The 23,738-nt window shown below is 34.2% G+C and overlaps 1 protein-coding gene across 1 annotated transcript; it reads right to left on the reverse strand.

Moving 5' to 3' along the window:
* Window positions 1-644: 644 nt before the first annotated feature.
* Window positions 645-23,738, reverse strand: LOC149785253 (uncharacterized). Its single transcript, XM_089979100.1, has 5 exons — window positions 23,554-23,738; window positions 18,926-19,059; window positions 7,630-8,205; window positions 5,855-6,040; window positions 645-3,480 (listed from the first exon to the last, which is right to left on the reverse strand). The coding sequence occupies exons 2-5, from the start codon at window positions 19,043-19,045 to the stop codon at window positions 2,680-2,682; spliced, it is 1,683 nt and encodes a 560-aa protein (XP_089835226.1). The 5' UTR covers window positions 19,046-19,059; window positions 23,554-23,738; the 3' UTR covers window positions 645-2,679.

Here is a 23,738-nt window from a genome sequence, read left to right on the forward strand (position 1 = left end):
ACTAGGTTTTGAGTTCTAGATACAGCCATGATTCTGACCCTAGAAGATTCCCAAAATGAATTTTGTTTACAGTCAAGATGACCCTCATCCCAGTCCTCTTATCATAAAAGGTTTCTATATTAGGGTTGTTTATATTATAATTACGCATTCCTATCATAACAACCAAAGTAGAATCAGTCTTTCATTTGTGTTCAGTTTTTATCTGAGAGGATGTACTTATTTAAATTATTTCACTAAAATACAATGTGCTCAATAATACTTGCAGACTAAATCACTATTAAGGGTATATTGTGAATATATTTAGAGACATTCTGGATTAAATCACTGTGATACATCAACACCATCCTAGGCTATTGGTACATCAGCACTTTCAAGATTGGAATTCATTTGGAACCCCATTGGAATGCATTCACAATCCTCTACAGTTTGGGACATGTGATAGGACTTATAGGACTATTTCAGATTTAATTCACAATACTGGAAGTTCTTTTTGAAGTTTCACTTTGCATTTAAAGAAATACAATTTTTGCTAAATTTATCAAAAATTTGTTGGTTTTTACTCTTTTCTCCCACTTAGTTTAAGACCAAAGAGTCATAACAATACATACTGCTTTGTGATACATTCATAAGTCACCAGTCCTATGAACCATCAATTATGCTGTTTTATTTTTAATAACCAGTGGAAAAAGATGACATTTTTTGAATAGATGCAAGAAATAATTAAGTAAACTTGACTGCTAGATTAAAAGGTATAATTCTAAATTAGAGCAACTACAGTGTCTTGCCTCAAGCTACAGTGCCCAAACCTACACCTGATGTACAGCAACTGGTGATTTATTGCAACCAACCAATATATTATGCATCAAGACAGTGGCTATTGACCAAGGTCCAGTGGTAGGCCTGACATAGGTCAAATATATTCAGTTTTGAGAACTATTGTTTACATTTGTCTAAACCTGCAGTTAAAAGAAGTGTCCTTTCACATATCAAGGGTCTGTCACATTTTCAAGTAGACATTTGTAACCCATGAAAATAACTGTCAGTTGCCAGTAAATGTTATGATATTATGATTACTTGTGCCAGTAACTGTTTGCTGTACAAGACTTCTTTCCAGACCTTAACTTCAAAGTCATAACCTGTAATGCATCACATATATTATTATATGTCCTCATGCTATTGCAGCATACATAAAGTTCTGTAAGAAAAATATCGTCATCAAACCTCACTAAAATTTAAAGATTTCATAACATTTTGATGTTGATGGTTCCTACATGGACAACTAAAACATTCAAGTTTGAATAGAATTACTTTCAACACTTTTAGATCAGATGAGTAATGGGCAGACTGATGGATAAAATGAGGTATTCACAATATCCACATTGCTTTTTAAAACCCATTAGGATAATTAATTTGAAATTGTTCCCATCATACATTCTGAACTATCAATAAGCATATGCTATCAGGGGTCCTGGACCCTCAGTCTTCAGCAATTTAAGTAAGCCACCAGGAATCCTGCACTCTCAATCTTCAGCAACTTGAGGGTGGTCACCAGGGGTCCTAGACCCTCAGTCTTCAACAAATTTGAGGGAGTCCAGTTGGTAAGCTAACAAAATTCATATTCATAAGTAAAACTGTAGACCTGACAATAATCAGCATCAAGTTTGGTTTCAGTTTTTGTTTTAAAAGGAAAACTTGTGCAAAGTCATTTTGACCTGTATTGCAAGAAAATAGAGCACTCTGTTGATAAAATGGCACCAACAATAATCAAACTATGATCTCACTAATAAAAGATAATTAGATAACTGAAGTTTTGTATCCAGATTTCGCAAAATAAGGGAAGTCCCACCACACACCCTTTCTAAAAATGGGGTAAGCAGTTAACATTTAAGATTGATACACTGTCCTAAATACAAAATTAATGTATCAAAACATTATGTTTCTGTGACAAAAGTTAATTCCAATTTTTGCCATTACCTGAACTCCTGCAATGTAGTCAGTAATCAAAAATCCAACACATGAATATATACCGACACAATATGGATCATGATTTCTCAAACAGACTATACTGAGATCACAATTATTGAACCCCAGATGACAAAACCTCAAGTGCACACATACCATGATGCTTCAGTATTATTTTCACTTTTCATGAAATGAAATTACAGCAGTGAATTTGCTGAATATAGCTAGTTATTCCTTAATGTATACTTTTGCAGAAGCTAATTATAGAAATACATAAATTATTTCAGTTTAGATGCAATACTCTGTCAGCTAAAACAAAGATATCTGAACTTCATAATTTGCTTTATAGATAATTATTGCTTCTGTTACAAATTACAGATGTTCATTTATATATCTGTTATGGCTGAATTATAACCATGCATAAAATTATAAATAGAAATACAGTAAAATTTAAATAACTCAAACATCGCCATTTAAATAATTGGCATGACTAAAAAAACTCATCCAATCCAGTATAAAGCAGTCTCTTCTCTGCATCATAGAGATATGACTAAAAAATTTTTAAAGCTACATTAAAAATCCAAATCACACAAGCTTTTGTCAACTCTGAACTAAACTGACTGGAGAGAAATTATTTAGCCCAAAATATTTGAGTCCAGAATGAACCCTGAGTGAATTTTCACTGTAATAAATATAAGTAAATGAATTTAAAAAAAACTATTTTGTCATGTATAAATTGCCATCAAATTGTTCAACCTTAACTTTCATCGTTTCTGCACTATCTTCAATGACAGTGCTGTTTTGATCATTCACCATACTCTCATTGGAATCTTCCAAAGAATCACCTACATCTGTATTGGAATCTTCCATGGTGTCCTCCATACCATGTTTCTGACCTTTCTCAGAGTCTTCTACCTTCCCCTTTTCAGTTTCATATGAAAATCCAATAGGAAATTCAATCCCTTCTTTGGAATTTCCATGATGATTTTGAACATGCCTCTTTAAAGCAATCTTTTCAACATATGCATTGTTACACAATTCACATTTATAAGGCCTGTCACCAGTGTGCAGTCTTTTGTGTCGCTGCAAATGAGATGATTCTCTGAACGCTTTAGAGCAGTCATCACACTTGTAAGGCCTTTCACCACTGTGTGTCCTAGAGTGACTTTTAAGGATGTTAGGTTGACTGAAGGATTTTCCACACACTTCACACCGGTAAGGTCTCTCTCCACTGTGAACTAAAAGATGCCGTTTCAAATGTGCTGACTGAGTAAAGAATTTTTCACAGTGTTCACACTTATATGGTCTGAGTTGTGCATGTGCATCTTTATGTCTCATAAGATGGCAGGCCTGTGTAAAAGCTTTTCCACATTCCTCACACTTAAAAGGGCGTTCACCACTGTGCGATCTAAAGTGCCTTTTCAGTCTGTTTGCATCAGTAAAGATCTTTTTACATACAGAACACTCCTGAAGAAACTTCTGATCTCTTAATGGCACTTTCATGGTCCATTGTTCACACTGCAAGAAGAAATCGCACAGCTTTGTAACATACTGATAATACCTTCACACATTCTATGGGAAAATTGTCACTGTATAATATGTCTTCTTGCTATTGCCACATATATAAAGTTTCTATAATATTTTCAAATAATCTGGGTACATATAACCCCTGAAATCCTCACAGGAACTCCAGATGCAACCAATAATACAGTTACTGAGCACCTTGTAATTCCAATGAATAATTCAAATAGATAAATAAAATCCTCAACTAAACATAAAAAAGGACTCCAATAAGACTGATGTTTAAGATAGGAATAATTAATTTGGTTACTCACCATCTTATATAAAAAAAACTAGGATGCCATTTCAGAACCAGAACGAGGGTCAAATAATCATTTCCAAATATTCTACTTGCAAATAAGATTAGCTCCTTTGGCAGCTAACCAATCAGAAATTAGGTCACCTCATTGCAGATGATCACCATAGGGCAACACTAAAGCTACTTCCATGACTCACAATAGCAAACCCTTCAGCTTACATAACGCGTTTATCTTTTCTTGTTTTAATTGAGGTGGTGTGGTGGCCAAGTGATTAGCATGCTGGACTTGCAAACGAAAGGGTGCAGGTTCACATCTTACCATCAGATCAGACTGGATCAGCCAGAATGGTGTGTATTTGGACAAGGCACTTTACTCCAATTGCTATGACACTATATGACTTGTGCTGCTGTGCTGTAAAGCACCAAATCAATCATTGTTTTAACTGATCAATAAAGTAATTACACAGCAGACTTAACAACATTGATATATTCAATATAGCTGATTTTTTGGGGGGGAGGGGGAGAAGTAGTAATTACATGTTTGTTTCTTCAACCCAACCCCCTAGCCCATGACATTGGGACTGTAACCCAAAACATTATTTATCTTTTGTGTCCTCCTCATATGAATGACTGTGCAAAGTATGGTGAAAAAAGTGTTTTTGAATGCCACTTTAACTGTAATGTTGGTATATTCTGCATCTGATCCCCTCCCAGGAAGCCCAGGTGAAGTACCCAAAAATTACATCTCATTGAGAATGGCCACCACAAAGGAAACCTATTTATCTATTAAGTGTGGTGAATTGCAACCCAGTGATTTACACAAAGGGATACAGAGATATGGGCACACTGGCCAATAGTTGGATGGAAAGTATAAAAAAATATCTCCAATGTTTGTAAAAGATTGTGTGGGAAATTAATGATTTGAATAAATTGGTGGGGGATTATTAAAACAATGAAAAATAAATAACCAACAAAAGTACAGTGAATTGTACATTTTATGCCCACCATAATATCTAAGAAGGCCACTCGTAAGACATAGTTGACTTTGGAGATTACTAACCATATGGGTCTCAAAGGTATGTGGTCTTGAAACCAAATATTCTGTGCAGAATGCCCAGAAAGTTTGGTTCAATACCAAATACCTTTGCTTATTTGCTTATTAGACTCACCATAACACTGACCTTTGACCTTACACATAAAATTCCAAATGCTTATTTGTAAACAAGTACAAGCTCTCAAGAAAGTTTTGTACAAATTTGCAATGCAGAACGATGTAAAAAAAAAGTATGATTGTTAATTCAAAGTCATCTCCAAGTTTTAATCCAGGTCAGTGATACAGAACCATATTTCTTCTTTCAGTTATGGTGACCTTGACTTTTGACCTTTTTAAAACCCCAAACCTATAGTCATAAAACAGAACGTGACCAGTGACCATGATTTTTAGTAGAATATACATTATGATGCTGCTATTAATGACTGCAACACAAAAATATACATAAACACCAGTGACCTTATTTTAATCCTTTGTGAATATGATTGCTTTGGAGGGTCCACAGGCAAAGTGCCAACTGTTCAAAACAGCACTGCTGTGAATGGCTGTATCATAAAAAATACTACTGACCTTTAGTATTCCTTTGTAACTACAACTGCTTCAAAAATAATGACTGTTCTAAAGAAGAAAAATGAGAATGGCTATTGGCTTCCTAAATTGTACAGGTAAGGCAGGTAGTGCCATTTGTTATAGACTGTACACCAGACAAAAGTACACATCACTCAGTACCACTGCAGTGCCCAAGTCATGTGAATACCCACTGAGATTAACCATTCTTTCTTCAAAGGAAATGGCCAAGGATATACATAGTTAGTTCAAAGGTCTGAATTGTTCGTTTATCTTTTATGATAACCTGTACTGGTCATTTGTAAAGAAAGGATGGGGAATACTGGTTCATGTTCTACAATTATGATACTAATATGCTGGCACAGACACTGATTTGTTAGTAAATACATCTGCAGATCTAGGTCTACACTGTTTGCTTGCTAGATACACCTACACATTCATATGGAAGATCTAACCTTATCCATTTCTGCTTGTCCACCATGTGAAATGATTTTTCCCAACCTCTCAGCTGTTGACTGCATGTTTATCCAAGGTGAACCAGAGAAGGAAAGAAGGGCCTGATAAACAGGATCAGTTTCCATACCATACTGCCATTTTTGGTCATGAAAAACATCCATCTTAGTCTCACTGGAGTTCTTCCTCTAAAATGTAAAAAGTACTTTGTTACAGATCTCCTCCTTGGTAAAGTCATTGTTTATTGTGCAGCTCAAAAATGATATCATTATTACATTATGACATCACTTACTGCACAGCTCAAAATGATGCAATCAATACATGATATCATCAACATGACCACTTACTGTGCAGCTCAAAATGATGTGATCAACATGTTATGATATCATCAACATGACCACTTACTGAGCAGTTCAAAATGATGTAATCAACACGTTTTGATATCATCAACATGACCACTTACTGTGCAACTCAAAATGATGTAATCAACACATGATATCATCAACATGACCACTTACTGTGCAGTTCAAAATGATGTAATCAACACGTTTTGATATCATCAACATGACCACTTACTGTGCAACTCAAAATGATGTGATCATGTGATAATGCAGACTTTTCCATACTAATAAAATACTTTAGCTTTCTTTTTACTTACAATAATTAACACTCTATCTGTCCGACAGAACTCCACAGTAAGTGGTCAATGAGGCAGGTGACCGTATCATAATGACTTTTACTGAAGAAATGTCACAGGAGGAGAATGTCAATGGCTGTTAAGACCAGGTAACTGCTATATGATGGTGACCACTAGGGCAGGTTTGAATGTGATAATAATAATAATAATTACAATAGTGCTTTATTCAGAGGGTAGTGCAGTAGTATTCAGTGACTATTCTCCCATTAAGCCTTCTATGGTGAAAGAAAAGAAAAAGAGAATCTGAAAATGAGGAAGGTAAACTTTACTAATCCTGAATGTCTAGCAAGTTCTGGAACACCATCAATAGTGTGATTCTAAGGATTTATTCAAATTTTATACACCCATCAATGTTTCTGGTTTATTAGAATAGGCACAAGAGTAGTCTGTGTCTTGGGAATCATGGTGGATGAATGGTTAGCATGCCATGCTTGCAACTAAAAAGGTGTTTTCAAATTGGAACCTCCTATGTCTGTTGCCATGATGTCTTTTTTGGCAAGGCTCTTTATTCAAATCACATCAGAACTAAAAAACCTACTTATGTTGCATAAAACACCACATGAAACCAAAATCCAAACCTTCAACAGCCAGTGAAACTAAGAGAATTGCTCTTGAGACTGGCACTGTCACAAGAAAATACCATTCAAGTAATATTATTTATCATTTATGTGGAAGAGACCATTAACGTACCTCAGAAACTGTGCCTTGTCAAATGCCACTCCCATAGTGATTATTGCACTCACAGATTAGCACTTCAAAGAGCAAAGAACATGTATTTCAGATGTACTGCATCTCATTTCATCATCAACTGGTGTCAGTTTCATATATTAACATATTTTGAATACTGATGTGTCATAAACTGCATCAAAAACAACCAGATGAAAGCTAGAAAAGTCCTTTTCACAAAATGCCAAAGTTTTGGCTGTCATATGTGTCACTGACATCGTATCAGTTTTAAGTTTTACTTCACTGTTAACCATAAATTCTGGTGCTGCCTAAAGCATAGCTTTCCTGTCAAGACATTACCTTACATGGGACACCTGTAACATATACAATAAATTACTTATCAACGGGACTCACCTTTAGTGATGTATACTGATGATCTGATTCAGAATCTGATTCAGGCTCCACTTTTACCACAACTGATTCAGGCTCCACTTTTACCACAACTGATTCAGGCTCTGCTTTTACCACAACTGGATTGAAAGTCATAGTGTTGGGTGATGACACATGACTGCTTTCATGAACTCTTGGCACTCCATACACACTGGAAATTTTGCTAACAACCTGTGAACATTTATCATTGTTCTTTACTGCACCTTTATGAATGACATGCCTAGATATTTCATTGTGATGGTGGTGTTCAAGTTCCCCTTGATTCACCTTAAGCTCTCCTTCACCAAGTAACAATGCCCTGAACTCCATACAATATCTTATCAGAGAATTTAAATGCAAATGTCTGGCTAGTATTTCCACTTTGCAAACATTGTCAGTTCTCAAATGAATAACTCCATCATACAAATATTTAAGGACATATTCAACAGCCTCCATATCAAAGCCATCAGGAAAGTTAAACTCTGTATGTTTTGACTCCTCCTTGTGTTTCAGAACTGCTAACACCTCTGGACAAGCCGCAATCAGGACCAATTTGTGTACCTGAAATCAGACAAACATCATCCGGATACAGTACGTTATGTATAATATTAAACATGAAATACAAGGTTCTAGTTGAGATTTTGCATCTTGCTTATGATATTTCTAACAATACTATGACTTTTGTGAGAGGTAGATATAACACAAGGAATGGAGAATAACTCTCTAGTATAACATTTGTACATCCAGAAGTATTGTGCACCTGGAAATCACCTAGTCTTTTAGTTTAAAATTGTACACCTGAAAGTCATATTATTTAAAATTGTACACCTTTAAGTATTGTACACTTGCAATCATTTAGCTCAAAATTGTACACCTGAAACTCTTATAATTTAAAATTGTACATCAGGAAATAATTTAGTTTAAAACAGTATACCTAGAAGTACTGTACACCTGGAAATCATTTAGTTTTAAATTGTACACCTAGAAGTATTGTACACCTGGAAATCATGTAATTAAAACTTGTGCACCTGAAAGTCCTTTTTTAACAACTGTCCACCTGGAAGTCTTATAGTTTAAAAGGACCACATGTTATACATGTATAAGAAAACAGGTTACACTAATTATGGTGCCCGTAATAATAGCAGAATAGCCACAATACAAAATTAATAATAATTTCAATAATAAGAACATAGATAAAAATGCTAATATGATTTGTAAAATTTTCATTACATCATATTTACAAGCCTCCCCAAATATTTTTAAAAAACAAATAAATTAAAATACATAATTTAATATTAAATAACAAGAGGCTGATCACCTAATGCTGCGATGTTTAGAAATTGTTTGATTTTAACACCAAACACATACAATTTAAGTTTCGATACAATTTTGTAGTTACATGTATGTTTGTACACCAAAACTGACACCTTTTTAAAAAAAAGTGAGATGTGAGTTTAGTCTCTGGTCTTGGACTCTCTACTTTCAAAGCAGAGTCTTCCATTTTTTCCCCCTCATATTCTGACTTTTAAGATTTTGGACATGTGATATTACAGAATTACATTTTGAAAAATCCAGATCAAGTTCTAAGTAACATTAAAAAAAACTATAGTTAAATGTGTCTGTTGATACTAATCAATAACAATCCAAATTACATTTTTTTCAAAAGACATATAATCATGTAACATGAACAAAACCGTATATGGTACAGAAACTTGCACATTACAGTAGTTTATTGTATGAATACTATTATTTTAACTGGATTAATGTAGCCATGTCATAACTTTAATAACAACCTCAAAATGTCAGGCAAAGGAAAGGCATAACAACCAAAGCACTAATGTATTTTTAAGTCATTTCACTAGACTATTCTGTATTTTAGTCAAATAAAATCACTATTTTTCCTCATGCAATAAACAGAATCTAACACCTGTGCTCATTTCAAATGAAATTCATGAAACATGTCAAATAATTTCAATCTTCCTCACCAACTCATTTCATAAATTTCATTTGAAATGTGCACTCGTAAATAATTCTCTATTTAAGCACCTATATCCTTCATCCCTTTATAACTTGATACCTTGGTGAGGACTAAATGACGATGCCTTATTGAATAGCATCAGGGTCTTCTAATTAATTTTGTCTGAAATAGCTATTCAACGCTGTACTTAAATCCAATGTTCATCTGATGTTTATCAGTATTTTCCTTGCAGAATACAGAAAGATAGTTTGTGTTGTCTGAAGTTTACCATATCAAGCAAATGGTTTTCAAAGTAATACCAGCACAGAAATGAGATAAATCTAAATTTAATCTTATTTATAATTACTAGTCATTCAAGGACAGTACCTTCACTAAGCCACTTTGATTTGTTTCTACCTTGAACATGTCCTCTCCCTTGCATTACTTACATTTATTTAGTTACAAATTATCTTGTTCTCAAAGCTGATGTGGGGTTCTTTTCTGGATCTAACAATTTACTACATGACAGAAAATGTTTCCTTACTCATGTGAACAACATGTACACACAAAGGAGGTAGCTCTATATTACAAGTCACTTACTATTGTGTGTTTGTGTATGTGTGTGTATGTGTGATTTGTTATGTTTTAGGCTCTTTAAAACAATAACAAGAGTGAAGACAACAAGCTTTGTACAATTTAAAAAATAATTTATTTCCAGAGAAAAACAAGGTAAAAATGAAAAAAATAGAACTTATGGTTTTATGAATCAAATCCAAAAATAATCCAAGAATTAAAAAATAGAAGTCTTAAATGAATCTGAGTTGGAGTCCTGATGAAAAAATCAAAAGAAGGAGGAGGATGACATATACAATAGTCAGTATTGTCCTGATGTGTCAATAGTTTCTTATTGTACCACAGAAAATAATATTCCAGTTTTAAATTCTGAATGAAATTGCAATAAATGACTGTGTCCAAGAATTCTGTATGTATTAATGATTCCATAAAAAGAATTTCAACTCAAACTGGTCACAACAAAACACCTTGAAGTGTCAATGGTTTATAGCCCGACTAACTAAATTCTCTAAAGAAAAAGGTTATACAATAATTTAAGATGTAAAACCGATTTCCCATATGAGGGTCACATGATGTTTCTAGAACAACATAAAAGCTTTTCACATGTCTAACATCACATACTCCCAGTATGGCCCCGACAAAAACCAATGATTTTTACTCTGGGAAAGATTTTTTTTTTTTTTTTTTAAACAAGTTGTTTACTTCAACTCACTGATTTCTAAACCAAGGTCAGGAACTAGGTCAGCATTAGATAAAGTTTATAAACTAATTTCTAGAAAATGCCAAATCCAGCAAATAAAGTTACATTACAATAGCATGTAATGGAATAATATAACAAAATTAAAACTAACAGACAAACAATTAAATTAAATCAAATACATATAACAGATTTTAATTTTTAACATAGTTTTAACAATTTTTTTAGTTATATCACAACGATGTCTGCAGTGAGGCAGTTTATAGTGATGATGTCCCACCCAGTCAAATTATCCTGACACCAGGCCAACCAGTTCTAACATTAACCTCTTCATGCTGAGCGCCAAGCAAGGCACCTGTTATTACCATTTTTATGTCTGACTTGGCCTGGGTTCAAATCTGTGACCTCACGCATCCGAGGTGGATGCTCTAACCACTAGGCCACCAAAGCAGTCAACTTACTGTTGCTAAATCCTCAAAAGTCAATCATACACAATCACAAGTATGTAATTCAATTTACTACATGAAATTTGGAAATAAAATATTGTTCACACCAACTAGTTAACAATCTCTGCATATAGTACCCACTGTGGAAGGGAGTTCCATGAACCAGTAACTTTATTTTCTTTAAGCCTTTAAAAAATTTCCACATACAAATAGTCCAAAGTTATTCTAATACCACCCACAATTATATGTGCATTGTTTCACAGTTTAGTATCTGCTTGTGGACTTAAGTCTTCCTCTCCTTGGTCTTCTTGCCACTGTCTTCTATCTTTACTAATTTTACACTCACAGTGGGGACTGCTGCTTCCAATAAGCATTACTTTACACTCTCCTACACTGAATCTTAAAAACCATGTCAGAGATCGTGCTGGGCTGCACCAATGTCGCAAATTGCAATTTTTTTTTCTTACTGGCAACAAATTATACCATCTGCTGACTTTTTGGTGACATCATTTTAAACTTGTATATACATGTACAATCTTGGGTTTGGAGTGGAGAAATTCAAAGGCACCATGAAAGGAAGCTGCAAACTTGGATATAAAATGCACTGGAATCTACATATATTGTTACAGAAACAAATCCTTTGTTCATCTTGACAAAGCATCTTAACAGTGCATTCATTATCATAATCTGCTTATGCTGACATCTGGTCTGAGTGCTGTATTCTGTGATACACTCAAATAGTCATGGTACCAGACTATAATTGACATCTGACCGGAGTACTGTATGCTGTGATACACTCACATAGTCATGGTACCAGACTATAATTGACCTGAGTATTGTATATTGTGATACACTCAAACAGTCATGGTACCAGATTAGAACTGACATCTGAACTGAGTACTGTATTCTGTGATACACTCAAATAGCCATGCTACCAGACTATAATTCACCACCCACTGAAGGTAGTAACAGGAACAGGTAAAACTGACCATACGACAGCTCAGATTTATTTTAATTAAAGAAAGTACTGGAAAAAATAGCTTCCTGAAACTTCAAAGATAACTGATTACAGTGTACCTTTGAATCACTGATCGTTGTGTATATAAACAAAGCAAATGAAATAAAAAGCTGCAATAACAAATAGGTATTAGTTTGGTCCTTCAAAGTTGGCCTTAGTAGTGACTTCAATTACATGAGCACCCTTCGTCAAAGCAAGCTGACTACAATCATAAATTTAAATAAAAGCACCTTTTAACTTGAATAAAAGCAATGAAGCTGATCGATTGCTGCATTTTCCAAAGTGATCAGAACACATTTATTGTCCCATGAAAGTTTCCTTTTTGCAGGAAAAGGTTTTTGCTTATGAACGCTACACAAAGCAGCGTAAAATGTAAATTTCCAATCTTGAGAAATTATAGACATCAAGTTAACTGAAGCTGGGACATCTCACAAAGATGACTGTTAAACTGTTTAATTTTGTTCACATTTTCAATTCCCAATTAACTGCCTCATCCCTTTGGTAGCTTCGGCAAGATGTTAGCTGTCTATGGCTGACCAAAATCTAGGCCAATTTATGTGGAAGAACATGTAGCATGTATACAACAACTATAAGGTCATATACTATGACAACAATGAATATCGTAGTGAATTGTTCAGAGACATGTGTTTGTTGAAAATGTAATATGGATCAAAGAAGGACTACCATTTTTTGGAGATGTGTAATTTGTGTTTTCTAATGGGATGTGACTGAAACATGAATTTTCTAACAATGCGGCCATACCCGAATTCATGGATGTATGATATACATCTACAGTATTTAATGCATTATGGATTGTACTACATAGATGTAAGTTGTCAATATACAAGTGTATTTCAGCCTAATTTTGCCTTCATTTAATCAAAATTTCTATTGTTTATTTTCTCTCAGTGTAAATCGTACTCACAATGACAGGTCACCTCTTATAAATTTCATTTGTATGTGAAATATGATTTTTTTCAGTCCCCACCCCGCCCACACTCCAAACATTTATTTTAACATCCGCTTATGTTGAGAATATTACCTTGGTCCCAAGGATGTCAAGAGATAAACTGATAGTACTGTATATTGACAATGATGAAATAATTTAAAAATTGGGGACAAAATTAGTGAAAAGTGTTTTATCTACCCTTTCTATATTTCTGTTGTAAATTTTTTCCAACATAACAATATCTCTGACAAACAAGTTCTCAGTGTCACACTTTTATTCAATGACAGACTTCCCTTTGATAACCTTAGACTTAGTTCAGTCTGTCACCTTTGTGTATCATTACAAATAATGGTGTTCCTGAATTAAATTCCTAAACTAGTCTAAGTGATTTGGCTCACTTATACATTTAGGACAATCACAGCTTTATCTGGCATTGTCGAGATTGCTTCAGGTATTTTTCAAGAAAAAGATGGATTATCATTTTACAAACAAATTCAAGACCTTCAAGATATCATAATATTCTGGTGTAAAACCAACATTCATTATACTTTCAATTTATGAGTAGCAATAACATGAATTTCAAGATGACTGCCATGGTTGCCATATTGGATGTCAGATCAACATCATTTTAATTTAGTACCAACTAGAGATAATAAGTCTTCTGGCAAAAATCCAATGTGGAAATGACTTCTCATCAAGGATGAGTAGCCACAATATTTTCCAGATGGCCGCTGTGGTGGCTATACCGAATATCTGATTCACAAATTTTTTAGTTAAGTCCATATAAATACTATAAGAAGACTTCCAAAGAAAATTCCATACTGATATAGCTTTTCATTAGGAGGAGATGCATTAACTTGATTTTCAAGATGCCTGCTGTAGAGACTATATTGGATCTAAGATAGGCACCATTTTTATATAGGGGTAACTAGGACAGTAAAAACCCCACTATTGAAAAGGAGTAGCATCATTTTCCTTTCGGGCCATGCAGGTCTTGGGATGACTGTATTTGTACAGTTTCAAAGCAATCCTCCAAGTAGTTTAGTAATAACAAATTTAGTGACAGTCACGTCAAAAAGTTTTTTTTTAAATATTTATTTTTATTGTGGTAATGATAAGAATGAGATCGAGGCTATATTGAGTGCGTGACCCTAGGCTTGTAAATAGTTTTTAGTGAAGTAAACAACATTTTTCTCAGAGTAAAATGATTGGTTGTTGTCGGGCCATGCTGAGAGTATGTGATGTAAACATAATCACATGACTTATCTGGGTATCTGTTTTGTGCGATATTCAAGTTTTAAACCACTGCTTAGAGAAAGAGATCTCAGTTGGGCTTCGAAATACTGAGATGTAAAGGTCAGAGGTCTTGCTAGGATTTTAAAACTAGGAGTACCATCAAAAGTTGCAGTCCCTTCTTTCCTACAGAATCAACACAAACGTGAGTGCAACTATTTTTAGATTGAGAGATTTTCGTAATCACTCACTTTAATATAGCTTCATTACAACAGTCCACTGAAAGGATTGCAAATTTATGGTTTATTTATTTGTCTACGTCCTTGTAGTAATTTTAGGCTATGGTTAAATAGTATCTGATTTGCTGTTTTTCCCCGTGTTTTTGCAAATACGTGTCAAGTCGGAAAACAGTTAAGACCGTAATGCGCATCTCGCGAATTCCAGAACATAGCATTGTCCATATGTTTCTGACCTACATAATTTCCATTTTAAAGTTAAATCTTTAATAAAATAATACCTTGGCTTTGCTTTCAATGATTTGTTTATTTTTTCTAAAAATATTTGCCCAATGATTTACGAAAACAGACAATCTAATAAACTGGTACATCCCAGACTTAGTGAAGTCCACTATTATTTCCCGTTAGGCCTACTGGTTCACTTACAGTTTCAAACTAATTTTATGATGAAATAGTGTACAAGAGGCAGTTAATATATATCCAGATCACCGATTCTAATTTTAAAACACATGTTTGTTTGTTTTATCATCAAAGGATCTAATGCAGGATATTGATAGTTGCTACCTTACTCGGAAAAGGGTTAATAGTTAATCAGCTATCAAAACATATGCTTGTGAATGGGCAAGAGTTTTTCAGTGTAATTTTATCAAAACTAGGCCTAGCTACTGATGTCTTAATGACTAAATTTTGCTACAACACTAGAACTAACCATGCTAAGGCGACGGGCATTTAACAAAAAGTATGGTCAATCAATGTACCTCTTAAATAGCTCTTTTTCATCCATCAGAGTGATACTGAATTTTGTCAATCCAAGTAAGGACTTATTCCAAACACTAAGTTAGGCATCAAACACTTTCTTTCACTTAGCTACTGTCCTATCCGAACTATAAATTCTAGCAGCTGTAGCACTCTTCTGAATCTCATTAGAATCTTCGTAAGTTTGCTGATTAACCCCAAAATACTTATCCAAATTTACGAACGCATTTTGTCTAAGTCTCAACATGTCTTGATTCTGAGGTCTCATGCACTACTTATTCTGATACATTTGGAAATGAACACAATAACAAAAGCTAAAGTTGTTTATTTGATGTACTTTTATAAATGACCACATGTACATCTCTGGGTCTTTCTGGCTCTGAATTCAATCACTGTAAATATAAGTACATTTCCCCACCCGGTCGCCAGTCAAAACCTTTGAACTAGCCACCCAGCTACTGCATCATGTTCTTTTCTATGTACTCTTACAATATCAACATGTATGTACATAAAGGGGTCTTTCAGTCACTGAATTCTGTCATTGTAAATATAAGCACAGCTAATTGATCAACACATTTTCCCACAAAGCAGGTGGCTGAAGCAGGACTGGCAAGTCTTTGAATTTTGCCGCACACCTATTGCATGCGTACGGAGGACTCTCGCTTCAGTGATTTTTTGCGTCCCAGATCAAAAATTGGCATCCACATATGTGTAATTAAGCGTTTCTGAGATCTCTGAAGGAGTTTCTTTTGTTGTGTCATTTTGTTGATTACATTTTAATATTTTTTTGAATAACTTGGATTCTAAAAGAATAATTCGTTTCTCTGGAAATATTTTGAGTGCTCATGCAGAATTCTTAAACAAAGAAATTTCATTAATTCAACCACTGGATTATTTTTTACATTTCTACAAGGAACTGTAGACTCCAACACAGTACAGGATACAGCATACGTCATTGCCTTCCATCTTAAATTCTTCATCGGGACTCGAACTTGAATTCATCTGAACACTTCAATATTAGGACTTCTAAAATTTTATTTGTGAATTATTCTTGGATTATTTTTTGGGATTTGATTCTTAAAACTGTATGTTCTTGTTTTTTTTTATTTTTACAGTATTTTTCTAGGGAAATAAATAATTTGTTAAATTTTTCAAATCTTATTGTTTTTAGTCTTTCTTGTGTTACTGTTTATTCAAGACTAAACATGTAACAAGGGTCTTCTTCAGCTAAATATATTGGTCACTGTCTACAGCCTATTAAGTGCTGAAAAATGCATGTCAAACCACACCAAAAAAAACTTCACCTTCATCATTATGATATCATTATCAATCTGTCTACTTTTATTCTCAGAAAAAGTTTTGAAACCCTTTTGGACATGAGCATAAGAGACTTAAAATTCCAAGTCAAATTTTTTTCTGCGATTTTCTGCCACTGCATCATGCTTTTCAGATTCTGTAAATCCTCAACAAAACCTTGCATCAAATCAATGTGATGGTTTTTGACCTAACAATTCTGAAAAATGACAAGTTGTTATCTGTAAATCTCAAATGAAGAGAAAATGATGAGCAAATACATGAAATTCTTGACTATGTTGCTTCATCTTTTGTGACTTTAAGGCACTCACCTAAACATATTCCTTACACAACTCACCTCTGTCCATGCGACTTCTAGTCTCAGCTCTACCAAGTTAGGTATGTGAAAAAGCCTGTCAGTAGCTTCCTTAGGGTAAGAGGTTACTCCCTGGTTTTACTCTTTACTATTGTGCTGAAAAATGGCTTACAAAATCAAACTAAGATTCTGTTTTGTACTGTATTCAGTTGCAGGTCAAAAACTGAGAGTGCAAAGTGAATTATTGACTTGTCCATCTTCAAATAATGACCATAACATGTTAAACGTCTTGCAGCAATCCACTTAAAACTGTGAGACTAGCTGTGTTCACAACACTATTTAACACACTACATCCGGCACCTCCTAAAAAGACTGTTAGATCATTGGTCATTTACACTTATAGAGGTAAATTGTAAACAAAGTAGCTGACAGCTTTATTTTTTTGTTGTTAATATTTTCTTGATTGTTTAATGCATTTTCACAAGTTAGCATTGTCTACTCTGGCAACATTGATTAACCATATCTTAATAACTGCTGGACTATTTCAAATTCATTTCTTGAGCACTTGGCTGTAGCCATTTTGATCAGTTGTCTACTGAATGAAGCATGCTGTTTCCCTAATAGCACAGATAAAGAAATTTCAGTCACAGTACATGAAAGTAACACAGTGGTATGTCAACATCCTCTCCACTGTACTTTTTGCAAACATGCATTACTTCACCTTATACCAGTTGCAGCTTCATAAGTACATAATAACTGTAAAGAAGCACCCGAACTAGTTGAATTCAGAAGATTCCATCATACAATGCATTCAGATGCAAGTCAAAAAGGGCAATAACTCCATCCAACAAAACCAATGTACCAATAGCGCCAACAAGACTGTCAAATACTGCATCTTCAGGTGATTACCATAATAATTGCCAAATTTTTGGGCAATTCATCAAAAACTTGCAAAGATGGATGGATGGATGGATTACTATGTATCCCAACATCTGTACAGAAGCGTGAGCATAATACAAAAAATAAACAACATCCAAATCATATTTTCAAGTTCACTTCAAAAGATTTGTTCAATGCACAATGTTAAATGTGCTTTCTCTTTTGAATTGTTTCAAGAACTAAAACAATCAATACTGGCATAATGGGATTTAAAGTACATTTGTAATGCTACTGTCTCTACTTTTGTTCCATATTACAACTCAAAGTTTGGTTATGGCTTTGAGGGTTTCAACACCATTAATCAGCATATGATAGGCTATACTTGGTGGCCAGTACATCTGGTGAAGGAAGAACCTGATATGGTACTGTGGGGTTTAATTCCAATTTTTAGCACATGATATACATGGTGGCCAGTATCTTTGGTGGCAGAGGAGCATGACAAGACATTGTGAAGAGCCATCAACTCAATGGAAGCTACTGGCAAGCTTTCTTACATACCAACATTAGTCAGGCAGAGACTTAAACTCATGTGAACAAAAGTGAGATGCATGAGTAATCTGTAAAGACAAGCAACTTAGGCCACCCATCTGGAGCCACTTACAGATCAAACTCTGAAAAGAAAGAATAACCTAAACAGGCTGCCATATGTACTGACTTATAAGTTGAATACAACTGCAAAAAAACAATGTGCCAGCACATCAGGACATACATTGTTTTTTTCTGCAGATTATAATTACTCCTAACAAACAGCACAGATCCAGATATGGTGGTGAATTATGCAAAGGCAGATCTAGGTCTGTGCAATTTGCTATTAAAAGCTAGTGTATATGGTATGCTTGTGTTCTTTAGTATTAAAAACTTGTGTAACCTTGAATGTTCTCTCCCTCAGATGCAGGAAAGCATCACAAAACTTGTCCTCCCTCCAGAGTTCAGCCATCTTTACCAGCAGCTCACTGGAGTGGTCTTGATTCACGTATACCTTCTCCATCTTCTCCAGATCACCTGAAAATGATAAATAATCAAGGTACTGGCATTTTTTTCCTTATAAACTATGATCATATGCTTTTTAATTACCAACATAAATGACACAGCAGAGACCATGCTAGAAGGCAACTCAGGTGAAACAGTTACCCTCCAGTCTATCATTTTATTACAACATGCCCAAAAAGCAAAGTTCACTTTACCTTGCTTGACTTTGTATGCCATTATATTGAAAAGAAAGGAAGTGGGGGATGAATCAACATATAATGAATATAGGGGACCTATTTTTTGCCTTTTGTTAACATTAGTCAATTTCATTAGAACTCATTCTTACGATTCAAGGCACTAAGCACTAATTGTGCCTTAGTACAAATAACACATAATTAATAATGGCATATCAATGATCTGAAAATATTTTTCAAATCAAACTCTGAGAAAGTTTTGATTACTTTCATGACTTATACTTGTGCCATCACCAATTTAATTAAACCAACATTGCACAACAAATGGCATCATTTATTTGCTGAACAATTGCAAGTTCTTACATATACACTCAATAGAATGGTGTCATTGTTTCTTGCACAACAAAATAAGAATCTTTTTTCATAAACTTTGGACATTTTGTAAAACAAATGTCAACATTGATTCTCATTTTTTTCAAAAATTGTTTTGTTAGTAAAATAATGATGCAGTGATTTGATTGCAAGTAACAGTGAAACTTCTGAGTGCCAATTCAGGAATTTTAAGTCCACAACAAACATTAGAACTGTCTTCTACAGATGAACTGTATCTATAAAACAAAGCTTTTCATTAACTGAGAACTCCTTGGTTGCTTTGCTATCCTGGATCACATCTGTGAATGAATAGGATAATTTAAAGTTCTTTAACTAAGTTACTTACTTAATAATATTTATAACAGTGTTTAATTGGCTGCTTGAAATGAGCTGGCCTGACTCGTGACCATGACTGCTACCTCTTATGCAGGAAGCACTGACATGGCTTTTAACTTTTTCTTTAACTCCCTTTATTTGATTTGATAAAACAATACATAATTAATGTGATAACAGAAAAGCAGGTCTGCTTTTAAATGTGTAACAATACAATAAGTATATCTGCAAGGCGACACTTAATTAGGTTCTCACAGAAATGCTCATATTCATAGCTGTGATGGTAGACCGACATTTTTCATGTCATTTTTCATGTTTGAATACAAAAGGGCATATCACAGTTATGACGACCGCACAGAAACTGAATTAAAACAGAAATAAAACACCAATTTTATAACAAAACTTATTTCACTAGCTTTTATTTTTCAATGTATTGCCAATATTAGGCATCTGTAATATAATTGCTTGAAATTTCATCAAATGCTGTGCTTTACAGTGATACAAGCATTTGTTTTGGAAAGAAAATGTAGTAAACTATAAGACTGCTTAAAAGTTGAGAATTTCATGATGTTGATCAATAGCTAAATACTAAACTTAATTACACAGGCATGATGCCAGTGTCACTAATTAAACGTTAATGTTTATCATTGCAATTATCTTGTGAAAAGGACTGTTCCTCTGATATAATTTACAGGAATCATGTTCTACTGAGTTTGTACGTAGGACTCAGCACCAGCAATTGATTAGCAAATAAATGATATTGTATATTTGTTGTAATGATGTTTAAATTAACTGGCATGAATAAACATCATGAATGTTAGACATGATCTGGGTTGTCCATAAAAAAGCTAAAAATTTTAATGGAGGTTTCGGGGGTCCAGGCCAAAAATGCATTTTACACTCATAAAAAACTGCTCCTGGAGCAATATAGGAGCATAAAATAAACCAAAATAATCATCTGAAAAACTAATAAACTCCCCAAAATGTTCAACTTTACTTCAATAATTTCACAAGATTTAGTCACATGAATTTGTTCTCTAATACTATTGATGCAAACGTTATTTCATGTGCATGTCAGTTTTCAAATCATAATTTAGTCACAATAATTTGTTAATTTTTGCAGCAAATATATTATACTTCTCTCTTTTCATAACAAATCTGTAAAATAAACACCCAAGTCATCAAGTATATACAAATAATCCCATACATTCACATGTCTTTTTCTCCAACGGACGCAACCTTTTGATATGCCAGATGAGCTCTTTTTGCAGCTTTGGCAAAGATATCTTTAGCCTTTCTTTTTGTCACCACTGACTTTTTGGGCTCAATGTGCAATTGTTTCTTTTCCTTCTCAGTGAGAGCCTTTTTCCTTTCAAGCTGGTGCTTGTATTGGCGACATGCAGTGCACATATTCTGACAGAGGGCTACATTTGTTCTCTCATGCAAGAATCCTTTCTTCTTAGAGTGATTAACTGCACTTTTTCCAGATGCCTTCTGAGCTTCGATTTTTCCATATGCAGCTTCTACTGTAGGTGCTGTTCCAAACTCTTCCAACTGTGATTATCATATTTCAGATCTTTCTTGCTCAGGTCACAAAATGCCAGTCCTCTAGCGTTCAGTTTTCTTATAAACTGACAACTAAATTTCCATAAACTTTTCGCTTGAGCCATTACCATATGTTTTTTAAACCTTTATCTAAACTTATTGTGTGTCATGCTCTCTCTCTCAACAACTCAGGATGTCATGTTTTGCAAACATGCTTCTTCTTTCCCTTGCCATCAGTTTCCATTACATGAAGATTCCTTGGATGAATTTAAACTTTTGACTAATCAGAATACTCTTTATGAGAGTCATGTGCTAACTATTATATGGAATGAATAATTTACATGTGCATGCGTTATTCATTTTTCTTTCTATCCTTCTAAAATGGATAAGAATTCAAACCTGATTTTATTTAAATGTCGAGCATGCATTATTCATTTTTCTTTCTATCTTTCTGAAAGTAAAGTGCTCCAAAAATTATGACACTAACCCTCAGATATAAGTTGGTGATTCTTGAGTTCCATGAGTGAAATGCCCAGGACTCCTCAGTCTGAAATTCTGTAAAGCACTCTGGTTAACTATAATTAGTGCTCACTTGACTTTAACATACATGTGATTCTACTGAAGGTAGGACAAAATAATATTTTGGATACTTATGTGTTTTACATAACCCAATTAGAACCAGTCTATTGGGTACAATACAAGAACTGTTCCAGCAGTTGTTGCAACTGGTGCAAAGATGCATGGCCAGGTAATGGGATGAAGGTTATGGTAGTCTATATATGCAACAAGCTGTTAATTGGTTACTTTATTTGTGTAATCTGGAGAGATTAGACCAAATGCAGGATCTTTTGGAAGTATTATAAGTAATAAAGGGATCAAAAATGGTCTATGATGGCTTTTGAGTCTTTTATTAAAACTTGGCAGTCCTCTGGTCAAGGTGAGATAAAAAGGAAAGACAACCTAAAAATGATTTCAGCTGAAACACTTAAGTATTTTGATTCTTTTTTATACTCTTGTTTCATTGCAGATATGCTGTTCAAGATGTTTTAAGTTAAATTTTAATGAATGCTAATTGAGCAGCCCCTTTCTCATGCTTACATTAATGCAACATGAACATATTAAGCAGCACCTATGATCAACAACAAAAAGTATAAAGATAAACTGTATAAAGCAAAAAACACTTCAGATGCTAATGAACATAAAAATGGCTGATCCACGGAGTATGGACGACAACTGATAGACCAATTAGACAATGGTTGACCTAGGAGCTGGAGGAAAACATTGCTTTATGTGAAATAATTTGAGATCTGAATGTGCTTACTCAAGTCAATTTAATGACATTGTTTTTATTTTTCATAGGTGTACTACACCAACCGAAATGTTGTGACAAATAATATTTTTTTTTTTTAAATACAGCAGCTTTATGCATTAAGAAAATGCAGTCAGTATTTGTTCTTGTTTTTTTTAAATCACCAGCCCTGGGCCCAGGTCTAATTTCTTTTTCCTTTCAGTACTGCCTAATACTTATCATTTTATTGACAAATATTAAAATTGAAGATCTGTACAATTCATTTATAAACCAGAATCCTGGTTTTCAATAACAACGAGAAGCTTAAAAAGAGAACCTGGATAACAAGCATTCTGCCGCAGAGTGCCGTACCACGAAAATAGGTGACACCGTGATGATCAAGGCAAGTCTCTTGTAATTACTGTTTATGATATATTGTGAACATTTGCCCATCATTATTTCTCATTTGATTTTATAATTATGGTTCGATGGCAAAAGGTAAAGATTTTAAATATGCATGTACTGTAAATCTATCATGCCCACATACAACCACAGGCGTTCGTTACAAAGAAAAATTTGAGCAATCCGTCCATGAATCAAGGGATGGGGGGTTCTAACCTGTAACAATTGTTACAGGTTAGAATCCCCATTCCTTGATTCATGGACGGATGCTCACAATTTTCTTTGTAACGAACCGCTGTGCAGGTTAGAACCACCATTCCTTGATTCATAGGCGAATACAACTCAAAATGTTCTTTGTAACGAACCCATGTGCATACAACAAAATTGTCTCACCGTAGAATATTTTTTATCTGGGTCAATCTGGCATCTGCATCGCTTGAACGTGTTTTTTAATGTTTTTGGCGAGAGAAATTGATTATATACACAGAAAAATGCAAATACTTGTGTATTTCTTTGTGTATTTCGGTTTTTGAGTGTATTTTTGTGTTTCTAGTAACTCCTGCAAAAGTCGCTGACAG

Source organism: Sinohyriopsis cumingii, chromosome 13 (assembly GCF_028554795.1).
Source record: "Sinohyriopsis cumingii isolate HCF-2022 chromosome 13, ASM2855479v2, whole genome shotgun sequence".
Classification (NCBI taxonomy): Eukaryota; Metazoa; Mollusca; class Bivalvia; order Unionida; family Unionidae; genus Sinohyriopsis; species Sinohyriopsis cumingii.